The sequence below is a fragment of the Pongo abelii genome, chromosome 1 (genome assembly GCF_028885655.2).
Source record: "Pongo abelii isolate AG06213 chromosome 1, NHGRI_mPonAbe1-v2.0_pri, whole genome shotgun sequence".
In the NCBI taxonomy this organism is placed as follows: Eukaryota; Metazoa; Chordata; class Mammalia; order Primates; family Hominidae; genus Pongo; species Pongo abelii.
Genome location: NC_071985.2, coordinates 148,670,166 through 148,695,081, shown reverse-complemented (window position 1 = coordinate 148,695,081; position 24,916 = coordinate 148,670,166). Strand labels below are relative to the sequence as shown.

The following is a 24,916-nucleotide window of genomic DNA, read 5'->3' as shown; positions in this document are numbered from 1 at the left end:
AATTACATATTATATGGAAGATGTGAATAACAATTATCAAAAAGATTGATGCAATAATATCTGTTATGTAAAAGAAGCTCAACAAATTTTTATTTATTATTTAACCTAAGAGCCTGCAAAGAAAAAATACTCATATTTTAGGGACTCACATGATATGGTTTGGATGTGTTTCCCTGCCCAAATCTCATGTTGAATTGTAATCCTCAATGTTGGAGGTGGGGCCTGGTGATAGGTGATTGAATCATGGGAGTGGATTTCTCATGAATAGTTTCACATTATCCCCTTGGTACTGTCCTCACAATAGTGAATGAGTCCTGGTGACATCTGGCTGTTTGAAAGTGTGGCACCCACTCTCTCTTGCTTCTGCTCTGGCCATGTGAGGTGCCTGCTGCCCCTTCGCCTTCTGCTATGATTTTACTTCCAGAGGCATCCCCACAAGCCAAGCAGATGCCAGCATCATGCTTTGCTTCCTACAAAGCCTGCAGAACCATGGGCCAATTAAACCTCTTTCCTTTATAAATTACCCAGTCTCAGGTATTTCTTTACAGCAATGAAAGAATGGATCAATACCTCATTTAACATTTACAAAAAGAAGTCACAAGCACAGGATAAAAATTTAGACAATATATACCATTTAACAGGGATTATTTTAGGAATGGGTTTATTGGGAATTTTCACTTTCTACTTTAAGTTTCTGATTGTTTTAATTTTTTTATCATACAGTGTATTTTCACAATAAATAAAAAAAATCTTTAAATCATGTTATACACAATTTTCTCTTTAGAATTTCCCTCAATATTACTAAATCATTCCATTTGCTTGCTTTCTTTTCTTTTTTTATTTTTTTGAGATGGAGTCTCGCTCTGTCGCCCAGGCTAGAGTGCAATGGCATGATCCCAGCTCACTGTAACCTCTACCTCCCGGGTTCAAGCAATTCTCCTGCCTCAGCCTCCTGAGTAGCTGGGATTACAGGTGCCCACCACCACACCCGGCTAATTTTTGTATTTTAGTAGAGACAGGGTTTCACCATGTTGGCCAGGCTGTTCTCGAACTCCTGGCCTCAAGTGATCTGCCTGCCTCAGTCTCCTAAAGTGCTGGAATTACAGGCATAAGCCACTGCATCTGGCCTCTTTCTTTTCTTATAGGAAGAAACTGTGCCACTTTTCTACCAAAGATCAACAATCAATAGTTCCTTCTTCTCTAAGAAAATATTACATCAGTTACACCCTCTGTTCTGAATTTTCACATTTCTGCATCTAGCGGCTTCTTCACTTCACTGTACAAGCACAGTTGTCTGCTATCCCCAATCCTAGAGCATCCTTTCACATTAAGGACCAAACTTTCTCATGCCCTTCTTTGCCAAAATTCCCCATTTGCCAAATTTCTCAAAATTTCTCCATTTCCAGAATTTTAAGTCTACCTCAGTCTGTGTTCTAGAATATACTTTATTGAATCATCATTGTTTCTGGGCCTTTGTGCTTAGAGTAATTACCAGCTTGCCCCAATCCTCAACTGCATCAAAAGGGCTAAGTCCATCAAAAAGGTCAAGAGCAGAGGTAGAGAGGACTGTGCACTCTGAACAAGTCAGCCTGCTCCTGGCAGGAGTGATGAATAAGCATTGGCCTAGGAACTGAGTCCTCCTCTCCCCAGGTCTTCAACATTCCATCAACATGGATCAAGGGTCCACCTGATTCTCAGATCTCTTCAGCTCCATCCACAGAGTCAGGGAACTCAAACATTCATCAATACCCCCCACACTCACAACCTCTTCACCATTTTATTTCTTGCCTTCTCTGGGACTGATTTCATTATACCCTTTATCCCTGTTTATGTGAGTCACCACAAGAAGTCCCAGACTACTAGGTCATCCCCCAAGTTCCATTCCTATAAGGCCCTGAACATACTTTAATGTATCTCCATCTTCTGTCCCTCCCAAACCCCTGAAACTCTTCCAACATGCCCTATAGAATTCTTGATTTCTTTTCCACATCCACACCATCACTTTTCACTGCTACCGCTCTAGTTCAAGCCACTAGTATTTCTTGCCTGGATTACTACAATAGCATCTTGCCTAGTCTGCTTCCACCATTGCCTCTTAAGATTTATCCTTGATAGAGCAGCCAGAATAATCCTTTAAATCTATGCCTGACCATGTCACTCTTCCGCTCTGAACTCTCCAACAGCTGCCCATTTCATTCAGAGTGAAAGCTGAAATTTCTTGCAATGCCCACAAGCCCTACATTATTTATTTTGAGCTCCGGGGTTTTCCTGTCCTCCTTCTACTTGACCCCTGCCCATATCCAACCACACTGGCATCCTTGCTATTTCTTTTCTCAGAAATCCACAAGGCCATTCTCTTACCAACTCCAGATCTTTCCTTGATTATCACCTTCTCAATGAAGTTTACCCTGATCTCTATATTTAACATTTCAACCCACACCCTCTCCTGCACTCCCAACTGCCTTTATCCTCCTTTTATTTTTCACAGCATTTATAACTTTCTAATATAGTAGAGAATTTACTTATTTTGTTTATGTTTATTATTTATCATCTGCCTCTCCCACATTACAATATTAACTCCAAAAGGGCAATAAACTTTTTCTGTTTCATATATTGATGTATCTCAAGTACCCAGAATGAGTAGGGACTCCAGAGATATTTATTGACTGAAGGAATAAATAGTTCTCCGTCTTGTCAATCTTAATGATCCCTTTTCATAACAAATATGAAACAATATGCTTCTTACCATTGTGAAGTAGAAGCCATTGGCTACCCACCTATGTAATTTCCTAAAATTAAAGCAATACCTTAACTATCATATAAAGTACAAAATAAAGTAATTTACCATAAAATACTGCATGACCCGCCGGGCGCGGTGGCTCACACCTGTAATCCCAGCACTTTGGGAGGCTGAGGCAGGTGGTTTGCCTGAGGTCAGGAGTTCAAGACCAGCCTGGCCAACATGGTGAAACCCCGTCTTTACTCAAAATACAAAAATTAGGTGGGCGTGGTGGCAGGCACCCGTAATCCCAGCTACTCGGGAGGCTGGGGCAGGAGAACTGCTGAACCCGGGAGGCAGAGGTTACAGTGAGCTGAGATAGCGCTATTGCACTCCAGCCTGGATGACAAGAGTGAGACTTCGTCTCAAAAATAAATAAATAAATAAATAAATAAATAAATAAATAATAAAACTGCATGATCCAACGTGCAACTGCTCAAGCATCCCTAAGCTAAAAGACACAATAAAGTAGTCAGATACTTGTTCCATATGCAGAATCACCATGAAAGAGACAGCCACAAAATGCACTGTATTGGTGATTCAAATTCCGTAAATGATATTGCCATCCAATTTACAACATTCCAGGAAAATTTGATATAACTTAAAACTGTGTGGAAAACAGTTTATGTTTATATATAAAATAGATTCTAGGCTCAGATAATTATAAACAGATTTTTCACCTACATAAAGGAGCTGAGCAGTGGGACAACTAAGTCACAGAGGATGCAGGACAATTCTTTGCTCTGTGCGACTGTCCTGGTTAATGGAAGATGTTTAGAATCTTTGACCCCACCAACTACATTCCAGTAGTGCCCTGCTCCCTCATATGGTTTGGCTCTGTGTCTCCACCCAAATCTCATCTCAAATGGCAATCTCCATGTGTCAAGGGAGGCAGGTGATTGGATCATGCAGGCAGTTTCCCCACGTTTTTCTCATGATAGTGACTGAGTTCTCATGAGATCTTATGGTTTTATAACTGTTTGGAAGTTCCTCCTTCACAGCACTTCTCTCTTTCCTGCCACCTTGTGAAGACAGTGCCTGCTTCCCCTACCTCCATGATTGTAAGTTTCCTGAGGCCTCCCCAGCCATGTGGAACTGTGAGTCAATTAAACCTTTTTATAAATTACTCAGTCTTGGGTATTTCTTTATAGCAGTGTGAAAATGCACTAATACACTCCCCAATCACTGGGACAAGCAAAATCACTCTGGTAAATTTCCAAAAAAAACCCTGGAAGCAATTCAATCCCAACAGTTTCTTGATCTATAAATCCAGAGGCCTCTTTTCTGTTGTCATTGGCTAGCTCTCTAGAGCATTTGACCTGTTAAGAAGCTGCTCCTCATCTCTCCATCCTCCCTTGCATCCCATGTCACTACACCCCTGCAGCTTTCCTTTCCTCCTTAACCAATTCCTGCCTGGTATTATTATCTGACTTTCCACCTCCCCATGCCCACACCTGCTGTCCTCCCTTTTTCCTCTCCACATGCTCTTCAACTTCCTCTCCTAAGTAATTGACTCTCAAAGTCCCATTTCTACATGAAAAATCCAAATCCACATTTCCAACTTCCACTTGGTCATTCACACAGATAAACCCTGAAGTTATGCATGTCCAAAATCAAACTGCAGGCCCCTCGGGAACATTGTGGGCTCAGTTCTAGACCACTGCAATAAAGCAAGTCACACACATTTTTTTTTTTCCCAGTGCATACAAATGTTTATACTATATTGTAGTATATTCAGTATGCAATAGCATTATATCTTTTAAAAAGTGCATATCTTAATTTAAAAATACTTTATTGCTTAAAAAATGCTAATGATCTTAAAGCCTTTAGCAAGTTGTAATCTGTTTGCTGGTGGAGGGTCTTGCTTCAATATTGATGGCTGGTGACTGATCAGGGTAGTCAGTTGCTGATGGTTGGCGTGGCTGTGGCAATTTCTTAAGATAACAGTAAAGTTTGCCACATCAATTGACTCTTCCCTTAATGAAAGATTTCCCTGTAGCATGTGATGCTATTGAACAGCATTTTAACCACAGTAAAACTTCTTTCAGAATTGCAGTCAATCCTCTAAAACCCTGATGCTGCTTTATCAGCTATGTTTATGAAATATTCTAAATTCTTTGTTGTCACTTGAACAATGTTCACAGCATATTCACCAGAAATAGTTTCCATCTCAAGAAACCACTTTATTTGTTCAATCATAAGAAGCACCTCCTCATCCATTCAAGTTTGATCATGAGGTTGCAGCAATTCAGTCGTATCTTCATGTACCACTTCCAATTCTATTTCTCTTGCTATTTCTATCACATCTGCAGGGACTTCATCCATTGAAGTCTTGAACCCCTCAAAGTTATCCATGAGGCTTGGAATCAGCTTCTTCCAAACTCATGTTAATGTTATATTTTGACCTCCTCTCATGATTCATGAATGTTCTTAATGGCATATAAAATGATGAATCCTTTCCAGAAGGCTTTCAATTATGATGCCCAGCTCCATCAGAGGAATCACTATCTGTGGAAGCTATAGCCTTATAAAAAGGATTTCTTAAATAATAAGAATTGAGAGTTTGATTTGCTGCTTGATTCATGGGCTGCAGAATGGATGTTTTACTAGCTGGCATGAAAACAACATTCATCTTCTTGTACATCTCCATCAGAGTTCTTGGCTGAACAGGTGCATTGTCAATGAGCACTAATATTTTGAAAGGAATCTTTTTTTGTGAGTAGTAGTTCTCAACAGTAGGCTTAAAATTTTCAGAAAATCATGTTGTAAACAGATATGCTATCACCCAGGCCTTTTTGTCTCATCTATAAAGCACAAGTAAAGTGAATTTAGCATAATTCTTGAGGGCCCTAGAATTTTCATAATGGTAAATGAAAATTGCCTTCAACTTAAGATCACTGGGTGCATTAGCCCCTAATAAGCCTGTCCTTTGAAGCTTTGAAGTCAGGCTTTGACTTTTCTCTGGCTAGAAAAGTCTTACATGGCATCTTCTTCCAATAGAAGGCTATTAAGTCTACATTGATAAACTGCTGATTATTGTAGCCACCTCCATCTACCTTTGCTAGATCTTCTGGATAATGTGTTACAGCTTCTCCATCAGCACTTGCTTCTTCACCTTGTACTTCATTGTTATGCTTCTTTTCTTAAACCTCGTTTAAGAAACCAAACTCTCCTAGCTTCAAACTTTTCTACAGTTTCCTTACCTCTCCACCCTTGAGTTAGGGCCTTGCTCTGGATTAGGCTTTGGCTTAAAGGAATGTTGGGGCTGGTTTGCTCCTCTATGCAGACCGCTAAAACTTTCTCCATATCAGGAATAAGACTGTTTCACTTTCTTATCATTCAGGTATGCATTAGAATAGCACTTTTAATTTCCTTCAAGAACTTTTTGTTTGCATTCACAATTTGGCTAACTGTTTGCCACCAGACGTCTAACTTTTGTTTATCTGGATTTCTGACATGCCTTCCTCATTAAGTTTATCATTTCTAGATTTTGATTTGAAGTGAGAGAAGTATGATTCTTCCTTTCACTTGAACACTTAGAGGCCATTGTAAGGATATTAATTGGCCGAATTTCAATATTGTTGTGTCTCAGGGAATAGGGAGGACCAGGAGAGGGAGAGAGGAGGGGAACAGCTGGTAAGTGGAGCAGTCAGAACACACACAACATTTATAGATGAATGGGCATGATCTGTGGCACCCTAAAACAATTACAATCATAATATCAAAGATCAATGATCACAGATCACCACACCAGATACAATAAAAATGAAAAATTTTCAAATATTATGAGAATGTCCAAAATGTGACACAGAGACATGAAGTGAGCATATATTGCTGAAAAAATTTCACTAATAGACTTGTTCAACACACGGTTGCCAAAAACTGTCAATTTGTAAAATAAACAACAACAACAAAAACACATTGTCTGTGAACTGCAATAAAGCAAAGCACAATAAAATGAGGAAAGCCAGTGGTCATCTTCCTCCAAAACCTGTTTTTCCATCAGTTGTATCTATTTATGAGAATGACAACATCATCTACTTAATCTAGAAATAACAACCAATTTGATTCTTGTTCTTCCTTCCCCACATCCAATTGATTGTACTCTGTTTTCCCTATCTCATATGACAACATAGTTGCCTTTCTGTCAATGTAGTTCAAGCTATCATTGCCAGTAGCTTAGAGTATTGTCACAGCCTCCTAACTGTTACTTCCACTCCAATTTATTTTTTGATACTAACACAAAGAGAATTTCTGCAGATAATAATAGTAGATAACATTAATTGCCTATCATATGTCCAGCACTATACTATGTGCTTCCTGTCTCTTTTTAATAGGCACAGCCACATAATAAAGTCGGAACTTTTTTTTTTTTTAATTTTACAGATGAAGCAAAGGAGGTTTGGGGAGGTTAAAGAACTCACCTAAGGTCACAGAGATAGCTCAGAAATGACAACACCAGGAATCCAAGGTTTATCTGGCTTCTAAAAACCCTGTTTGTTTTTGCTTTCTTTGCTACTAGCCTGTTTGCAATCTTCAATGTCTATCCCTATCCCATGTACTTTTTCCTTCTCCTTCCATTCTTCCAACCCATGAGTCCTTCTTTTGGTTTTACTTATTCCCTTAAATATTTACTTGTTAGTCATTTCAAGGAAGTCCGTCACAGCAGGCTCCTCTTCTTCTACCGTGTCCACATCTGTCCTGATCCCTCTTTCTCTCCATTCTCTCTTCCCAGCTGCTAAGAGAGGCTGGAGAAAGAAATGAATAGACAGGATGGCTCCAACCTCTGCAGATGCAGATACACAAAAATCCCTGCACTGAGCCGAGATCGCGCTACTGCACTCCAGCCTGGGCGACACAGCAAGACCCTGTCTCAAAAAACAAACAAACAAACAACTCCCTGCCTCTTTAGCTTTTCTCTGACTAACTCTCAGAGTTGCTTTACGGTTCTTATATAATGAATCAATCAAGTACAAAGTGCTTTGTAAAGAGAGCTATAAAGCACCCTGCATGTGTAAGGTGCAACTAACTACTCACCCTCCTTTTACATGCTCAGGGCTTCAACTGAGTTATTCTGTGAGTAAGAATATTCTGTGTGCATCCAAGCAGTGAATGGCACATCTGTATTCAAAGTGAAGGGAGAATAGAACCCTAAATAATATGCAGTTGGCCAGGAAAATCTCTACTTAACATTACTGCCAGAGTCCAGCTTAAAACTTCTTTGGGGTTGTCATAAGCAAGTAAGACAGGAAGAAAATGGTATTAACCTAAAAAAACCTCACTTTAAAAATCTCCCTAGGAGGGCTCCCCTCCCCCCCAGCTCCCTGGAAGTTTTAAGTTTTTGCAAATATCCTCCCTTGTCCTACCCAGGTCTTGCCCCTTCTAGTCCTGGCCTTCCCCATTCCTGGGGGCCCCCGCCCCTCCGACCCCCGCCCACCGGCGGTGGACTACAACTCCCAGCGTGCCGCGCGCGTCCGGCCGGCTGCACCGGGGCTTTGCGCGTGGCGGCCGCCGAGCTCCGCGCGGGGCAAACCTCCCGGCTCGGCCATGCGGGGAGGTAAGTGATCCGCCTGTGCGGCCAGGGCGTGGGAAGGCGCCCGCCCTCTCCTCTCTCCAGGATGAAAGGAAACGAAGAATGCCGCAATGAAATCCGCTCTGCCCTCCCAAAAACACATCTTGGCCGTGTGTCCGCTGCTCCTGCAGCTCGTTGCACCCACGGACGTGGGCTCTCACCATGGAGTGGAGTGGGGGCAGAAGCGTGCCCTGCCCCACGGAGAGTCCGGGCTCGCCTGGGGCTGCTGGCAGTGCTCCGGGAGCGGCACGGGGTGGTGGCACGACTCGGCGGGGTACCCCGCGAGCACCACACCTCCACCCTCCACTTTCCAAAGACCGGCTTCCCCGGGGAGCCCCCACACTAAACGCCAGCGAACTGCCTCTCTGTGAAAGTCTTAGCCAGAAACTTTCCCCGCTTTGTCGCCAGTGCCACAGAGAGTCTTGTGGCTCTGGGCGGGCGCTGCTGGTCCAAGAGGCAGCCTGGCGTTTTCTGCCCCTACCGTCCCCTTCTCAGGCCAGTTCTCACTTGCCCCTGAGACGCCATTCCCGGCGCGGTGAGGTCGGCCCTGCCCTCGGGCGACTTCAGGCTGGCCGCACCGGGGGTCGGATCCCGGCAGGCAGGGCCGGCGGCTCCTTTGGGACCGCGCTGGCTCCCTAGGCGAGTCCTTTCTGCCTGGGAGATGAATGCTGATCTAGAAAAGAAGCCAATCAAAGTCAACAGCTTCCCGCCCTTCCTAACCGCCTCCCCTCTCCCTATCTGAGCCCATTCCCAAGTGGGTCGACAGTTCTGCTCCAGAATACTGACACCAAAGTTATTTCAGCATATAATTTGGAGATTTCAGGATCTCCAAAGTTATTTCAGCATATCCCATAATGTGCTGGATCGGAAGGTCTTGTTTGGTTGCCTCTCTCCCTCACCCCCACACACCACATACACACACACCCCCACATACGTACCACACCCACACACAAAGTACACCACATAGTGCACACATCACACACACATAGTTTATGCTACATACTACACACATAACTTTTTATCAGCAGAGGATTGATGTCAAACAGTTTGTTGGAGGGAGTGTGTGAGTACTAGTGTGTATATATATATATATATATTTATATTCACAAGTGTCAGTTTACTACCAAAGTTAGAAACTAGCTGGTAAGTGAAACCTCCTGTTGTCATAATTTAGAGTGTCTTTGTGGCTCACTTTTTATAAAACGGGATTAACTTCCTACAACACTTTCTGAAACTTTACTCTTGTGTAACAGGCAAACTTTTGATCACAGCAGGCCAGATGGGAGGGGATGTCCCTTTGTATATGTAGGAAGAGATGCTTGGAAAAACTTCACAGAATTCTTTCTCCTGTGGCTGTGTCTAAGGAAGAGCTGGGTGTAACTACAGTTTCTTTGCCTTTTCCCCGTCAAGAGTGGAGAGCTGAACATGCTTTTGTTCTGAGCAGCACTGTCAGGACAACCCCAGTTCCCCAGGACACAGAACTCCCAGTCCAACTCGCTTCCAATTTGGATTTACTGGGAGAATAGTTCAGGAATTTCAGATCAAGTCCAAAAGCATTAAGGAATCTGTTAGTGAAAGAGCTCTTTATCTACATAAGAGTCCATCATTTTAAGATCAGCACTGGTGAAAGATCCACATGCCTGACCCATGCTCAAAAAATAGTGCTCAAAAATATTTAATTGGTTCCTAGATTATTATTGTTTGCCTTTTCAAGGGAGCCATGGCAAATATTTGAAATCTTTCTTGGCAATGATCTTCAAGGAAGTCGAAAATTTCTAATATAATTCCTGGAATAAGTAAAGGACAAATTTTTTGACCTTGAAATTCAGGTTCCAAATTTAGATCAAAGTTAATCTCCTAATGTCCTAAAAGATTATTTTAAAAAAGGGAGGCAGGCAGCTTTCTCCTCAGATTCTACCTGAATTCTACAGGATATTACAGCAACAGATAACTTTTTCCAGGATCTTTCTGGGGAACCTGTGTTCTGTGCCCTGTCTTGAGTGGTTTTGTTGACCATCTTGACCTAAAGGTGTCCAAATGTTGATTGATGTTTATTTCAATGAAGAGGCAACCATGTATGTTTTCTGTGTATGTGCACAACATTTATGGGATGAGATTATTCTCCTGGAAAAGTGGTTTAAGCCAAGCAAGGGAACTGTGAGAATGACCAGGGTAACTTAAACAAAAGATCTTGCCCAGCCTGTCTGCTCCACCTCCCAGTTTTCTGATTTGGTATTTAGGATGATGGCGGGAGAGACTATGAATTTTGGGGTAGGCATAATGTCTTTCTATTCATATGTAACTAATATAGTACCGGGTACTCATAGATTGTAAGTGTTGGTTAAATTTCTTGAATTATGCTTTTTGTGCAACTGGGATAAACAGTTAAAATTAAACCTCCCAGAACTAATTGTTTTCGTTTTGTAGAATAAGGTTTGGTTTGTTTCAGTTTGAATTTTTGCTGGCTTCATTTGGCAGGATAAATGCCAAAATAAAAGAATGTGGGCGTTTTCAGGAGGTCTGGTCATCTATTTTGCATCCTTTCCGAAATATGTTACTTCCTGCATAATGAAGTAAAAGGATTTGCTGCTGGGCAGTGCTTTCCTTATTCTCACAAAGAGATTACTTAAAAGCCAGCCCTGGGAACTTTGTCCATGAATCTCTATTAGGAGAAAAAGAGTAACATGGGACTGCAGCTTCCGAGTGTTTTCTGGTTATAGCCCATAAGCACTGGGTTCTCACTCTTATTTTTCCCTCTGGGGAGAAAAAGAAATAGTTTGAAACATGACATTCATGCTCAGAACAACAGCTAAGACCTATCATGCAGCAACAATGAAGGGGAGGGAGAAAATAAGAAGCTATTGAGACAGCTTGTTTTTCTTTGTACAAGACAGGTGCAGGGAGAATTCTGCAGGTTTTGGACTCCTGACTCATTTCTTGCACTAATTGTGCTGAAGGTAGTTAGCAAAAGTGAACAGGCACACTGTAGCTTTAAAAAGTCAGCCATGAACCAGAAGGCAGTTGGTGCAGCTTGTGTGTGATTCCTAACGTCATGTTGGCTGAGAGCCAGCCTGGTTTTATTTCACTGTGTCAAATTGTACCTCCTTATTGAATTCCTTTGCCAGCCTACTTTGTGAAAGAAAACATTGGGGTTTCTTTGGCTGTTCTTGATAAGCCTATAAAAAATGATATTTTTTAGTTGCTTATAGGTAGGTTTTCTTTTTACTCTTCCACAAAAAAGAAAATAATAGTAATAATAATAAGACAATGTAGTGTGGTGTTGCAGAGTATCATTGTGAGTGTTTTGTTTTGTTTTGTTTTGTTTTCTGAGATGCTTAGAAAATGGTGAATGTGTAACAGTTTCCAACTGAAGTGAAATCATATTCTGTTAGCATGGAGCAGCAGCACTATCTTCCTGTCTACTCTCTAACGGTGTGTGAATGTATGCTAATATCTATATATATATATATATATATTAAATGTTGGATTTCTCTATCAGTGATCTAAGTGGTTTGCAGCTGGAAGTTTGTGTGTATGTGTGTGTTTCAGGAGTGAAAATTATCCCACACTTACAATGTTATTTGTTAATCATCTACTTCTCTAACAGTGATAAAATCTTGCGAATATACTAAATGATGCACTTGCCATGTCAGAGTAATCCCTAGAGAAGGAGTGCCGAAGTATAAAGTGATTTGAGTGGAAATGTATTTAATTTATGGCTTCAGCTGAATAAGAGCAAACACGTTTCGGGACTGTTTCTTCCTTTTTTTTTTTTTTTTTTTTCTTAAAGCAGTTTTGTTCGTAGCTTTTTCATTTTGCTAATTGAATATTAATTGTGGAAGGCTTTTAATTTTCCACAGCCCTCATCCTACTAAACAAAAAGACAGAGTGATGGATGCTACAATATCTCCTTAAATGTTTTGATGATTTTTCATAAATCTAATGAGCTACCTACTCTTTCTTACACACACACACACACACACACACACACACACCCCAGCACCACCTTTCTGTGCTAAGGGCTATCTGGCATTTTTTGTGAGCTTCCTGCTTTACCACAGCATGGCCATCTCACAGACGGGTTTTTGAGGCTTTCATTGAGAATGTGAGGTAGGGGAATACTTGCTGACAAAAGCTTTAAGTGTCCTTCTGCATTGCAATGAAAAAATCTAGGAGCAAGGGGGAGTGGACAAAAAAAAAACCAAACACAATAAGAAAAAACAAATCACAGCCCATAATGGGAGGGGGGCAGGAAAAGGGGGATTGTTTTTCTCTACTTTGACTCATTTATGAGTTGCAGTGTCTTAAGTGAGAGCTAGGCACCCAGAAGAAGCTGTGCCAGTTCACACAGCACTTGTTTTCAACGAGGATTCAATTTCATTTGCAAATGCTTATTGTCAAGGCAGGGAGTGCCAGTACAGATGAAAGCACCCCAATCCGTCTCCTCCAGTTCTTTAGGTTTAATCACATCTCTCCAATCGCCGAGGGAACTGGAGATTTAAACAAACATACGTGAACTGGTGTGAAGCTGTAAAAGGGACCATTATGTTTCCGATTCAGAATATATATATTCTTCTCTCACTTTCTAAGAATTAAACACAAGCTTTTCTCCCTTATTGATTAGTTGCTGAAGTAAAGGAACCCTGCAGCCTTCCCATGCTATCTGTTGACATGGAAAACAAGGAAAATGGCTCTGTCGGTGTAAAAAAGTAAGTGAAGCTGGCTTCTGAGTTCTGCTTCTGCAAACAACAGAGGGACTTGGTTTCTATTTTCGTACTTCTTGCTTATCTACTACAATACACAGTTTGGGGGTTGCCTTGGTTTGTCTACACTGGCCAGCAGCCTCCCTTCTCCCCCCTACCCCAGTTACCTTTTTCTGTATTCCATTTCTAAGACAGAGATGACTCAGACATCAAAATATATATGAAGGGTTTGTGTATCAGGCTTTGGAACAAGGATGGTTGAGGGTTTCAGCCCTGCATTCTGTATATTGAAACAAAAACTCCAAGCAGAGACTCTTCCATAGACAACATAGAATGGGGGCAGAAAATAGAGTTCGAATTTTTTTTTTTTTTTTAAATACAATCACCTCTAACTCTGAAAACTAAGAGCTATAGTGCAGGAAGGGAAAAAGCTTCAGTAAGAATATAGTTTAACAACTCCTCCGTCCTAATTTTATGAACTGTTTAATGAATGTGAAACATTTCAGTGCATACATGGTGTTTATTTTAATGTCTGTTCTCACATTTGAAACTTGTGTTTGTATGTGTCATGTAAGAGTTATGTGCTTGATTCTTTTAAATGGGAAAATTCAATTGCATATGTAACATAATATTTTGATATTTATGAGTGTATGAAAAAATGTATATTCTCACTTAGGAGTTATAGCAAAGCAATAAGTACTTTGATTACAAGGAGAAAATGAGTTCCAAGAGGGAGTTATCTGTTTCATTTCTTTCCATATCATTTAGTTTAAAATTGCCGTCAACTTGAGCTTTGGAGGAAACTAATTAAATATAATCCATAGAAGCTGTGATATCTAAATGAGGAAACAGTGTGCTATATGTTTATGAATAGAAGGTATATTTTGCTTCACAGCAAAGTTACATTAAAACTAACTTAATAAAATCTGTTTTTTAAAGTTCTTGGGTAATTTATATATCAGTGCCATACTGCCATGCTGATTACCATCCCTAAGGTTTGGGGTAGGTAGGTGGAGGAGAAATGAAAGAAACAGATGCTGTTTTATGTGTGAGTTAGATCAGTGTTATCCAACAGTACTTTCAACAATGATGGAAATGTTCTGTATTTGTGCTGTCTAAAATGGTAGCCACTAGCCACATGTGGCTACTAAGAATATGAAATGTGACTAGTTTAAGTAAGAAACCGAACTTTTAATTTTACTTAATTGTAATTAGTTTTAAAATTAGCAGCTTTACTGAAGTATAATACTTGCATAATAAATTGCATGTGTGTAAAGTAAGTTTTGATATTTTTATCCCCTCTTGAAACTACTGCCACAATTAACATAATGAATATTTCCATCACTTCCAAAATTTCCTTACGACCTTTTGTAATCTTTCTCCCTCCTGTCCTTTTCTGCGCCCATATCCCCTAGCAACCACTGTTATGCTGTCATTATAAATTAGTTTGCTTCTTCTAGAATTTTATATAAATGAATGTGTATACATCCGCCCCCCCCCCACACACATATAGTTTCTGTCACTCAGCATAATTAATTTGGGATTTATCCATGTTATTGTGTATATCAATATATCATTACTTTTTAATTACTGAGTAATATTTCGTTGTTTGGATCTACAACAGTTGGTTTACTACCATCCAAATAATGATAGACATTTGAATTGTTTCTGTTTCTTAGGGATTATAAATAAAACTGCTTTGATCATTTGTGTGCAGGTCTCTGTGTGGACATACGCTTTCATTTCTCTTTCATAATTACTTAGGAATGGAATTGGTTGGGCTCTATAGTGGGTGTCTGTTTAACTTTTTAAGAAACTGCCAAACAGTTTTCTAAACTGGTTGTCCCATTTTCATTTTCACTAGCAGTGTGTGGCATGTTCCAGTTGTTCCACATGCTCATGAGCTTAGTGTGATCAATCACTTTCATATTAGACATTATATCAGGTGTTTTATGTTTTCATTTTTATTTCCCTAATGACTAATGATGTTGAGCATCTTTTCCTGTGCTTATTTGCCATTCATGTATCTTCCTAGATGAAGTATTGTTCAAATCTTTTGCCCATATTTGTATTGGGTTAGTTTTTTCATATTTATTGTATAGAGAGTTTTTATATATTATGAATATGTCCTTTGTCATATATATTATTTGAAAATATTTTCTTTAAGTGTGTGACCTATCATTTCATTCTCTCCATAGCATCTTTCAAAGTATCAAAGTTTTTAAATTTTAATGAAGTCTAGTTTATCAATTTTTTTCTTTTATGGATAGTGCTTTTGGTGTCATATTTAAGAAATCTTGGCCTAATGCAAGGTTACAATTATTTTCTCCTATGTTTTCTTTTAGAAGTTTCACAATTTTAGGTTTCAGGGTTTAGGACTATGGTTTTTGAGTTAATTTTTGTTTGTGGTGTGAGATAAGGGTTTGAAGGGTTGAAGTGCTTTGTGTGGTGGTGGTAGTGGTGCTATGGATATCCAATCTTTCCACCTCTGTTCAAACACTTCTGCAACTTTGCTGACAAATAATTGATCATATATGTGCAGGCTTATTTCTGGACTCTCTATTCTATTCCATTGATCTTTTTGCATATATTTATGCCAATACGACACTGTTTTGATAAATATAACTTGAAATCAGGTAGTGTTAGCAATCCAACTTTGTTTTTTTCAAGGTTGTTTTGCCTCTGTACATTTCCATATGAATTTTAGAATTAGCTTGTCAGCTTCCACCAAATTGTTTTTGAAAATCTGTTGACATTTTGATTGGCATTGCATTGAATTATATATCAATTTGAAGAGAGTTGGTATTTTAACAATATTGTGTCTTCCAACAAATGAACATAGTATTTTTCTCCATTCGCTTAGGTCTTCTTTAATTTCTCTCAGCAATGTTGTGTAGTTTTCACTGTGAAGATCTTGCACCTTTTTGCCAGTTGCATCCCTAATATTTCATGTTTTTGATGCTATTTTAAGTGGTATTGCTTACAACCTGGCTAAACTCACTTATTACTTCTAGTAGCTTTTTAGTAGATTACACCACATTTTGTAACATAGACAATTATGTCTTGTGAATAAAGACAGTTTTACTTCTTCATTCGCAATCTGAATGCCTTGTATTTTTTTCTCCTTCTTTATTACACTGAGTAGAACCTTCAGTGAAAAGTTGAAAAAAGTGGTGAGCTGGGTATGGTGGCTCACACCTGTAATCCCAGTACTTTGGGAGGCCAAAGTGGGCAGATCACTTGAGATCAGGAGTTCAAGACTAGTCTGGCCAACATGTGAAACCGCATCTCTACTAAAAATACCAAAAAAAAAAAAAAAAAAAAAGAGAGAGAAAAAAAAATTAGCCGGGTGTGATGGTACATGCCTGTAATCCCAGCTGCTCAGGAGGCTGAGGCAGGAGAATCCCTTGAACTGGGGAAGCAGAGGTTGAAATGAGCCAAGATTGTGCCACTGCACTCCAGCCTGGGTGACAGAGTGAGACTCTGTCTCAAAATAATAATAATAATAATAATAATAATAAAATAAAATAAGAAAAAGTAAAGAAAAAAGTGAAAACAGGCATCCTTTTGTTCCTCATCTTTTTCATATCTATGCTCTTCTGTATATATGTGTCTTTTTTTCTGTATACTTTTAAGATATTCTCTTTATCATTGGTGTCTTAAGCAATTTGGTTATGAGACTTGGTGTGGTTTCCTTCATGTTTCTTGTGCTTTGTGTTTGTTTGGTTTCTAAGATCTATGCCTGGGCCTAGTTTTCATCAAGTTTGGAAAATTGTCAACCATTTGTTTTCAAATACTTTTGGTCTCTCTCCCTTTGTCTTTGGGGACTCCAATTTTATGTGGATTTGACCACTTGATATTGTCCCATAATTCATTGATGATTGGTTCATTTTTAAAGTCATTTTCTCTGTGTTTCATTTTTGATAGCTTCTATTGCTTTGCATTCATGTTCACTAATCTTTTCTTCTAAAATGTTGAATCTGCTGTCAATTCCACCAATGCATTTTTCATTTCAGACAATGTAGCTTTCATCTCTAGCAGTTCGATGTGGATCTTTTTAAGAATATCTTCCATGGCACAACTTAACATATCCAATCCTTCCTCTAGCTTCTTGAACATATAGAATATGGCCTTAATAACTCTCTCAAATCTCCTTGTCCCATATTATTTGTATTGTTTCTCAGTCAGTTTCAATTAACTGAATTTTCTTGGGTGGTCATATTTTTCTGCATTTTTGGATGCCTGGTAATTTTTGATTGAATGCCAGACATTGTGAATTTTACCTTGTTGGGTGCTGGCTCTTTTTGTATTTCTGTAAATATGCTTGATCTTTGTCCTGGGATGCTATTAAGTACTAGAAATAGTTTGATCCTTTTAAGTCTTGCCTTTAAGTTTTATTAGGAACAGAGCCGCATTTAGACTGAGGGTATTTTTCCCCTTTTACTGTGATAAGACCCTTTTTTATATTTTAAGACCCTTTTTTATGCTCCTGAATTGAGATTTTCATCTCTGGCAGGTGAAAAATGCACTATATCCATCCCTGCATCATCTCCACGACTCATTCCCTCTAAACCTTCAAGGTTTGTTCCCCTGCCTCAGGTAGTTTCCTCATATGCAGGTGTTGATCAGGACTCTGCCAAACACTTGAAGGGAACCCTCTGCAGACCCCCAGAGTTCTCTTTTTTTGTAGCTCTCTCCTGATCAGGACTGACCTTTGCACAGCCTAAAAGCCTTCTTCAGGCAGTGAGTGGAATGGCTTACCCATCTCTCAAGGATTACTGTCCCAATGACCAATGTCTTGTGTACCACTGCCTCATATATTTCATCTTTTTTTTTTTAATTATTGTTTTAGTTAGAAGAGTAAATATGGCCCCCATTACTCCATCTTGACTGGAAGTAGAAGTTCCATTTAATTTATATAGCCACAGGTTCCTAGTGGCTAGCACTGGACAGGGCAGAGTTAGATTACAATGCAGACTCCAGAAAGGGATAACACATAGTCTTAAGGCTATGTTGTGGAGAGAGCTGCCCTATACATTGTAGGATGTTTCTCAGCATCCCCAGCTTCTACCAGTGATATGCCAGCATTACCCCTCTCCAGCCTTGACAATCAAAAATGTCTCCAGACATTGCCAAATGTTCCCTGAGGGGAAAAATTTTCCTCAGTTGAGAACCACAGGCTAACTCTTACCTGAGTAATGTGTGACAGGGTTGCTTCTGGGCATCAGAAAGAAGTTTACGTATTTGTACTGGTTATTTCTTCTTAAAACTCTTTAAAGATCATGGAATTTTAAATATTCCAATTTGAAGCTTCTGCTTTCTTTCTTTATATATCATAGAAGAGAAGGGCAGAGAAGAAGAGAGGTAAAATATTAACGTTTTGGAGAATCTGGGCAAAAAGCATACGGGATTTTTGTGCTATTCTTGCAACTTTTCTGTAAATCTGAAAATTTTTTAATTAAAAAAAAAAGCCAGTTTATTAGTTGAGAAAGAAAATTTTTCTTCCTTTAGAAAAGAAGCAACTCCTAACCCAAATTTGGAGACCAGGGGGAATTAAGCATGACATTGCAATGGCAAGTCTCAAGTTTAGAACACTTGGGTTTGACCTTGCTTTTGTTTCTTAAATAGTAGAATAATATTCAATAAATAAATCTCTTAATTTCTCTCTGCCTCAGTTCTCTTGAATATAAAATATAAAGTTGTTGTGAGGAATCAAAAGGAAACAGTTATAAATTGCAGAGTGATACAGCAGTGATAAACTATATATATTGCAAACTTTTTTTCAAGTAAGTAAACAGAAGCTCAGAGAAGTGAATACTTAAAAATGGCATGAGAAAGTGGCATACCTGAAGTTTGAACCCGGCTCTTCTGACTCCAAGATAACTCTTTTTTCTTCATACAGTTTTTGTTTTATAACTATCCTCACTCAGTCCCATAAACTGGAATGAGTCTAGTTTTAGGGAGTCTTGAGGCAGGCTTATTCCAAGGCTGGATCCTGGTTCTTGTGTCATTGCTGCAAGAGAAGGAAAAGGATAATTGAGATGCATTTGTCAGGTCTTCTCATTTCAAACTTGTTGCCTAAATGACTGTGATAAATGCTACCTTGAGAATTTTAAACAAACATGCTGGACTCCTCTCCTCAAATTCATTTATTCCTTCTAAAGTCTCCCAGCCTTGACCCACAAAATTCTTAGATCTCTAGTGTGGACCCTTGTTCAGATCTCTGTTATTCTGTATATTATGAGTCAATATGATTGTGGCATGACAATCACCAAGGCCTAGATTCTACTTGAACACATTCTGAAATGGAAGAGTAAGTGAATCTTATATTTAATTTTATATTCATGGTCTTCAATAGCAATAACCAATAAATAAGAAAAGCACAAACAGAAAAATACCAAAGAAAAATGGCCAAAACATGAGCAAACATTTCACAGAAGAGGAAATATATATGGCCAATTAACATATGAAGAGATATTTAGTACCATTAGTGACCAAGAAAATGCAAATTAAGATTATAATGACGTACCCATTCACTTGGCAAAAATTTTAAAATGCGGCAATTCTAATCATTAGCGAAGATATGGATAGGATACAATGCTAGTAGGAATATTAACTGATAGGGCAGCTTTGCAGAAGGGTTTGGTATTTTTTCTAGTGTTAAACAATCGAATATTTTATAAATTAACAATTCAATTTCTGGATATATGTATCAGTCAGTGCTGTCCAACAGAAAGAAAATCTGAGCCACATATGTAATTTTCAGTTTTCTAGTGGTCATATTTAAATAGGTAAAATAAATTTTAATAATATATTTTATTTAACTCATTATATCACTTTAACATGCAATCAACATGACATCATCAATGAAATATTTTACATTTTTGTACTAAATTTCCTAAATCTGTTGTGTACTTTACACTTACAGTAGGGGGGTTCAAACTTTCGGCTTCTCTGGGCCACATTGGAAGAATTGTCTTTGGCCACAGATGAAATACACTACCACTAACAATAGCTGATGAGGAAAAAAAAAAAATCTCATAATGTGTTAAGAAACTTCGCGAATTTGTGTTGGGCCACAGTCAAAGCCATCCTGGGCTGCATGGAACCCGTGGGCCACAGGTTGGACAAGCTTGACTTACAGGATCTCTCATTTTGGACATAAAATTTTCATTGGGCATATTTAATCTGCATTTGTGTTTCCTAAAATCTGCAGTTCAAAAGGTAGGATCACATACCCAAATAATTCCAAACATATTTAAAAGTTTTCCAATAACTGAATTATGTAAGAAATTATTTTCTTATAATATTTACATCCACATTGACAACTGATTTGTCTTGATTTGACTTGGAAGCAAAAGCATATTGATTTCAAAACTATGTCTGTTCAAGTTAAATCAATTTACTAACACATGTCAATATTACCAACATTGAATTCAAAGGGGTTTTGCATAAATTGATAAGCAACAATAAGCTTATCAATTTCAATAAATCTGCCAATTTTCTTGAAGTTTATTCATGTTAGAAAATGTATGAAATTATTATTGTATATTGTATTGCACTCTGAAAAGTTGCAATTTTAGCCTAAAATTTTGTTCCTCTTTAGCTAGGTCACAAGTCAGCTTTTCATTTCCTTGGAACTTCAAATTTAGCTGTTTCATATGCAGTGTGATATCAAAGTTACGCAGTCGTTTTTGTCTTTAATTTTTGAATATTTGGCCAGGCACAGTGGCCCATGCCTGTAATCCCAGCACTTTGGGAGGCTGAGGCAGGCAGATCACTTGAGGTCCGGAGTTCGAGACCAGCCTGGCCAATATAGTGAAATCCCATCTCTACTAAAAATACAAAAATTAGCCAGGCATGGTGGTGGGCACCTGCAATCCCAGCTACTTGGGAGGCTGAGGCAGGAGAATCGCTTGAACCCAGGAGGCAGAGGTTACGTTGAGCTGAGATCGTGCCACTGCACTCCAGCCTGGGCAACAGAGTGAGACTGTGTAAAAAAAAAAAAAAAAAAGAAAGAAAAGAAAAAGAAAAAAATTAATATTTGACAAGCATTCCTTCTGTTTCAGTAAAATCTTGAATTGAACAGTACAGCAAATCTTTGTAAATCTTTTCCATTACTTAATCAACAGGCATTGGCAAAGAACACAGATTATTACATTCATTGTCTTCTATTTCTTTTAACAGTTCCATTAACTGGGATTGATCCATAGCATTTGCAAATAAATGCTGAACAATTCAACAGTAGTATCTGTAACACTTTTCAAGAGTCTGCTTCAGAAAACGGAAAATAGATACCATACAGTGGAATGAAGCAGTAAGAAAACACTGGTCTTTTTGTTTTAAAATTACAATACATTCCAATTCTTAAAATTCAGATCTTTTTAAAAACTAGCATTGCTGAAGCACCATCCATCTGGATAGAATTTAATTTTTGTATATCTAGCTAAAATTCTTTGACAGAGATAAAAGATTCAAAAATATCTAAACCATGAATTCAGTTTTTCAAATTGTAAATAGACATTTCTTTATAAATTAGGAAGTCTTTTGAGATACAACATACCCCAAGCATTAATTAGGCAGTGTCTTTATGTTGTACTTTCATCTAAAACTAAAGTTTTAATGGCTTTTTACATTTTGAATTAGTTAGTCTTAGGTTTTGTTAGAAAGACCTTGTATTCTTCAGGCAATTGTTTCGTGGCTTGATAGGAAAATCTTTTACTTTTTGTGACGTATCTCGTTAGTCTTTTCTGATAATATTCTAGCCAAACTTCTATAACTGAAATAACCATATGTCCATTGAAAAATTGTTTGTCTATGTAAAGATCCAAGCCATTTATAGCTAAACAAAGTTATAAGCTCAGATTCTGTTTTAAATCATATTATCTTTACCTTTTTTTACACAACAAACAGCATTTTTTTCTCTCGCTATGTTCTAACAAGTTGCAATTGCTATTCATCATGAAATTTCCAACATACCTTCTTTTGGTCCCTTTTTTCTTTATTGTGTGTTACTAGTTTCTGCATCTCCTCTCAATTCTGCTTTCTTTTTAGATTTTAAAATTTTTCTATGCTTATTTTTAACTAAAAATATTTAATTATATAATGACAAAAATGTCAATTTAATTTCCAATTACAATATACAAAGGGATCCTCATAACTCCTGCTGTCCATAAGCATTCAGCAAACACATTACAGAGTTACCTGGGTGAATAGGAAAAAATTAATTTGAACTGAATCAATCTCTGACACCAATCAAACGGGGGATGTACTACCAGAGAGGACACATGAACCTGCCATGAGAACTTCAACAATAGTACCCTATAGGATGGAACAGTTTGAGTAAAATGTAGGCAAAACAAAACAATGGAATTGTGTTTAACATAAACATATTTTGTACCACTTCAAGTTTTTACATTTAAACTAAATTAAATTTAAAACTTAGTTCCTCAATCAAACTTTAAATGCTCAGTAGCCACATGGTACTAGCTGCTACCATATTGAAAAGCACAGGTATATACCCAAAATAAATTCTTGCATCAGGGGAAAGGTTATATGAACATGAGATTGAGGGTGATGATTAACTCAGGTGGGGAGAGCATGAATGGGGAACTCAATCATATAGATAGACATGATTATTATTAAGATTCCAGATTTTATTTTGCCTAGTAGGTTCATGAGTATTATTTCATTATTAAAAATGCTACCTAAATAACTAAGATGGAGCCATCTGAATAGTTGATATATCCCTTTTGACAGTTTTTGTACACATACTCTATGTATCCACATGTATACATAATAACACAAGAATATATACATATATTCACATGCACTAAAGAATGTACATATATATGGGAGCATACACAAAAATGTATACATATATTCAAAACACACATACAAATAAGCTTTTATTGAACAAATGGGATCATAGTATTCTCTTTTTTGTGGATTTCAGAAGCACAGATTTGGGATGAATTACAAACTTTGGTACATGACACACTCTTATCATTGATCTGTGTTTGGCCATGTTAGATTCATGTTAGAATTTTGACTAAATTTTTTAAAATCCATGTATTTAAGATGTATGTGCATATCTGTTCAAATCATGAGAATTCATTTTTTTTCCCATTTGCTTAGTCTTTCTCACTCCCTTTTTCAGAAGAAAAATGTCTTTTTCCCCCTTTTTCATTTTATCCTGGGATGGGAGAAGGAACGATGTTCCCACATGACAGATGCATGTAGTAAGTTCCTTTTCAACAGGAAGCAATTTATTTCCCTGCCACCACCATGCCCCCGAGCACCTCAGTGGAGAAGACCTACTGCAGTAGAAAGTTCCAGTGATGAAGTTTAGCAAGGACTTTCAAAGCAAGCCATTTCTTATTAATGCCACTTCTTTTCTTGCACATGTGTCTTCACCATATTCCTCTGCCTTTGTGTTCAGTGTGTTGTTTCATTTTGAAGCAAAGGAATTAAAAAAATTTTGGAACTAACATTCCTGTCATAATTAGTAATGCGATGCTTTGTTTTCTTGGTAATGAATGTTGTAAGGTTTTGAACTAACTAAAATAATTACTTTTGAAATAGCCCTCTCTGAAACCTAACTGTATACCTGTTAAGCTATGTATTATGTTAAAGAAATTACCATTTTTGCTCATGTGAATTAGAGGATTAGAAAGTGAATGACAGAAGTAAAATATTAAGGTAGACTTAGAAATTATTATGGTATTGCTAGAGTTTCAAAACTCTGACTTCATTGTAGAATTAAAAGAACTTGTATAAAACATTGTAGAAAAGAGAACTTTTCATATAACAATAATAAAACAACAGCTACTATTACTTAGCTCATTAAAAAAAAGTCCAACCATGCATACATGTACAGCAATCTACAGATCAGTCAGCTCTCCATCTCCTTGGGAAGCAGTCACATCTAGAAATGAATAAAAAACCTCACAGGGTACTTGATTGTTTGCCTGGAAGCCTGGTCTGGCTTCTCATGAAAAAAAGGAATGGGAAACCGATTGAAGTAACTATGTGCATGATCACTGACTTCAGCATTTGTTTATTTACTCCTAAGCCTGTCCTCTTGTAGTATAGAGCATAAATAATTATCAAGCCTCAGATGTATCTTCTTTGAAAACAATGAGGGGATTTTATTTAGCTTGCTAGGTAGTTTCTGGGTGATCTCTCCATCAGGCCCAGTCTTGTCTGTTCTGTCCACTCTTCCCAGTCCCCACAGCCTCACTGCCCTCACCCTACCTGAATGCAGTGATGTGTGTGATGGTTCCTGGAATGCTCTTCTTCCCAAAAAAACAGCAATGTAGAAAGGGGTGGGAGGGGGCGCGGCAGTGATCATGATGGTAAGATGTTGTATCCTAAAAGCCAGGGAAACTATTAACTCCCAAGACATTGTAAGTGGCTAATTTTTAAATATCTCTTAACAGTCTGTCAGAAAATGAAAAGAAAGAAACAAACTGAGCCAATAATTCAAACCTGAAAAGTGACCTTTCTAGCCAGGATCTGATGTTGTAAACCATTTTCCAGATACGTATGATAAGATAAGTTAGAGTATGCTATGGTTCTTCTTTTCCTTCCTTCCTTCCTTCCTTCCCTCCCTCCCTCCTTCTCTCACTCTCTTCCTCTCTTTTTTTCTTTTTCTCTCTTTCTTTCCCTCTCTTTCTTTTTCTTTCCTTCCTTCTTTCTTTTTTTTCTCTTTCTTTTTTAATATGGTAAGAACATTTACTATGGGTTCTACACTCAACAGATTTTTTAAGTGTACGATACAGTATTATTATCTGTAGGCACAATGTTGTACAGCAGATCGCTAAAACATATCCATCTTCCAGGCAGAAATTTTGTACCTGT

The 24,916-nt window shown here is 38.1% G+C and overlaps 1 protein-coding gene across 3 annotated transcripts in view; it reads left to right on the top strand.

The window, feature by feature from the left end:
- Positions 1 to 8,228: 8,228 nt before the first annotated feature.
- The window catches only part of SAMD13 (sterile alpha motif domain containing 13), a 53,953-nt gene continuing 37,265 nt past the window's right edge, over positions 8,229 to 24,916 (top strand). Inside the window, exons 1-2 of one of the 3 annotated variants that reach the window (XM_054532431.2) lie at positions 8,229 to 8,336; positions 12,976 to 13,060. In XM_054532431.2, coding sequence (XP_054388406.1) covers positions 8,327 to 8,336; positions 12,976 to 13,060 — 95 coding nt within the window. In that variant the 5' untranslated portion in view covers positions 8,229 to 8,326. The remainder of the gene's footprint in view (positions 8,337 to 12,975; positions 13,061 to 24,916) is intronic. The other 2 variants (XM_024254874.3, XM_054532439.1) reach the window with 2 other exon arrangements.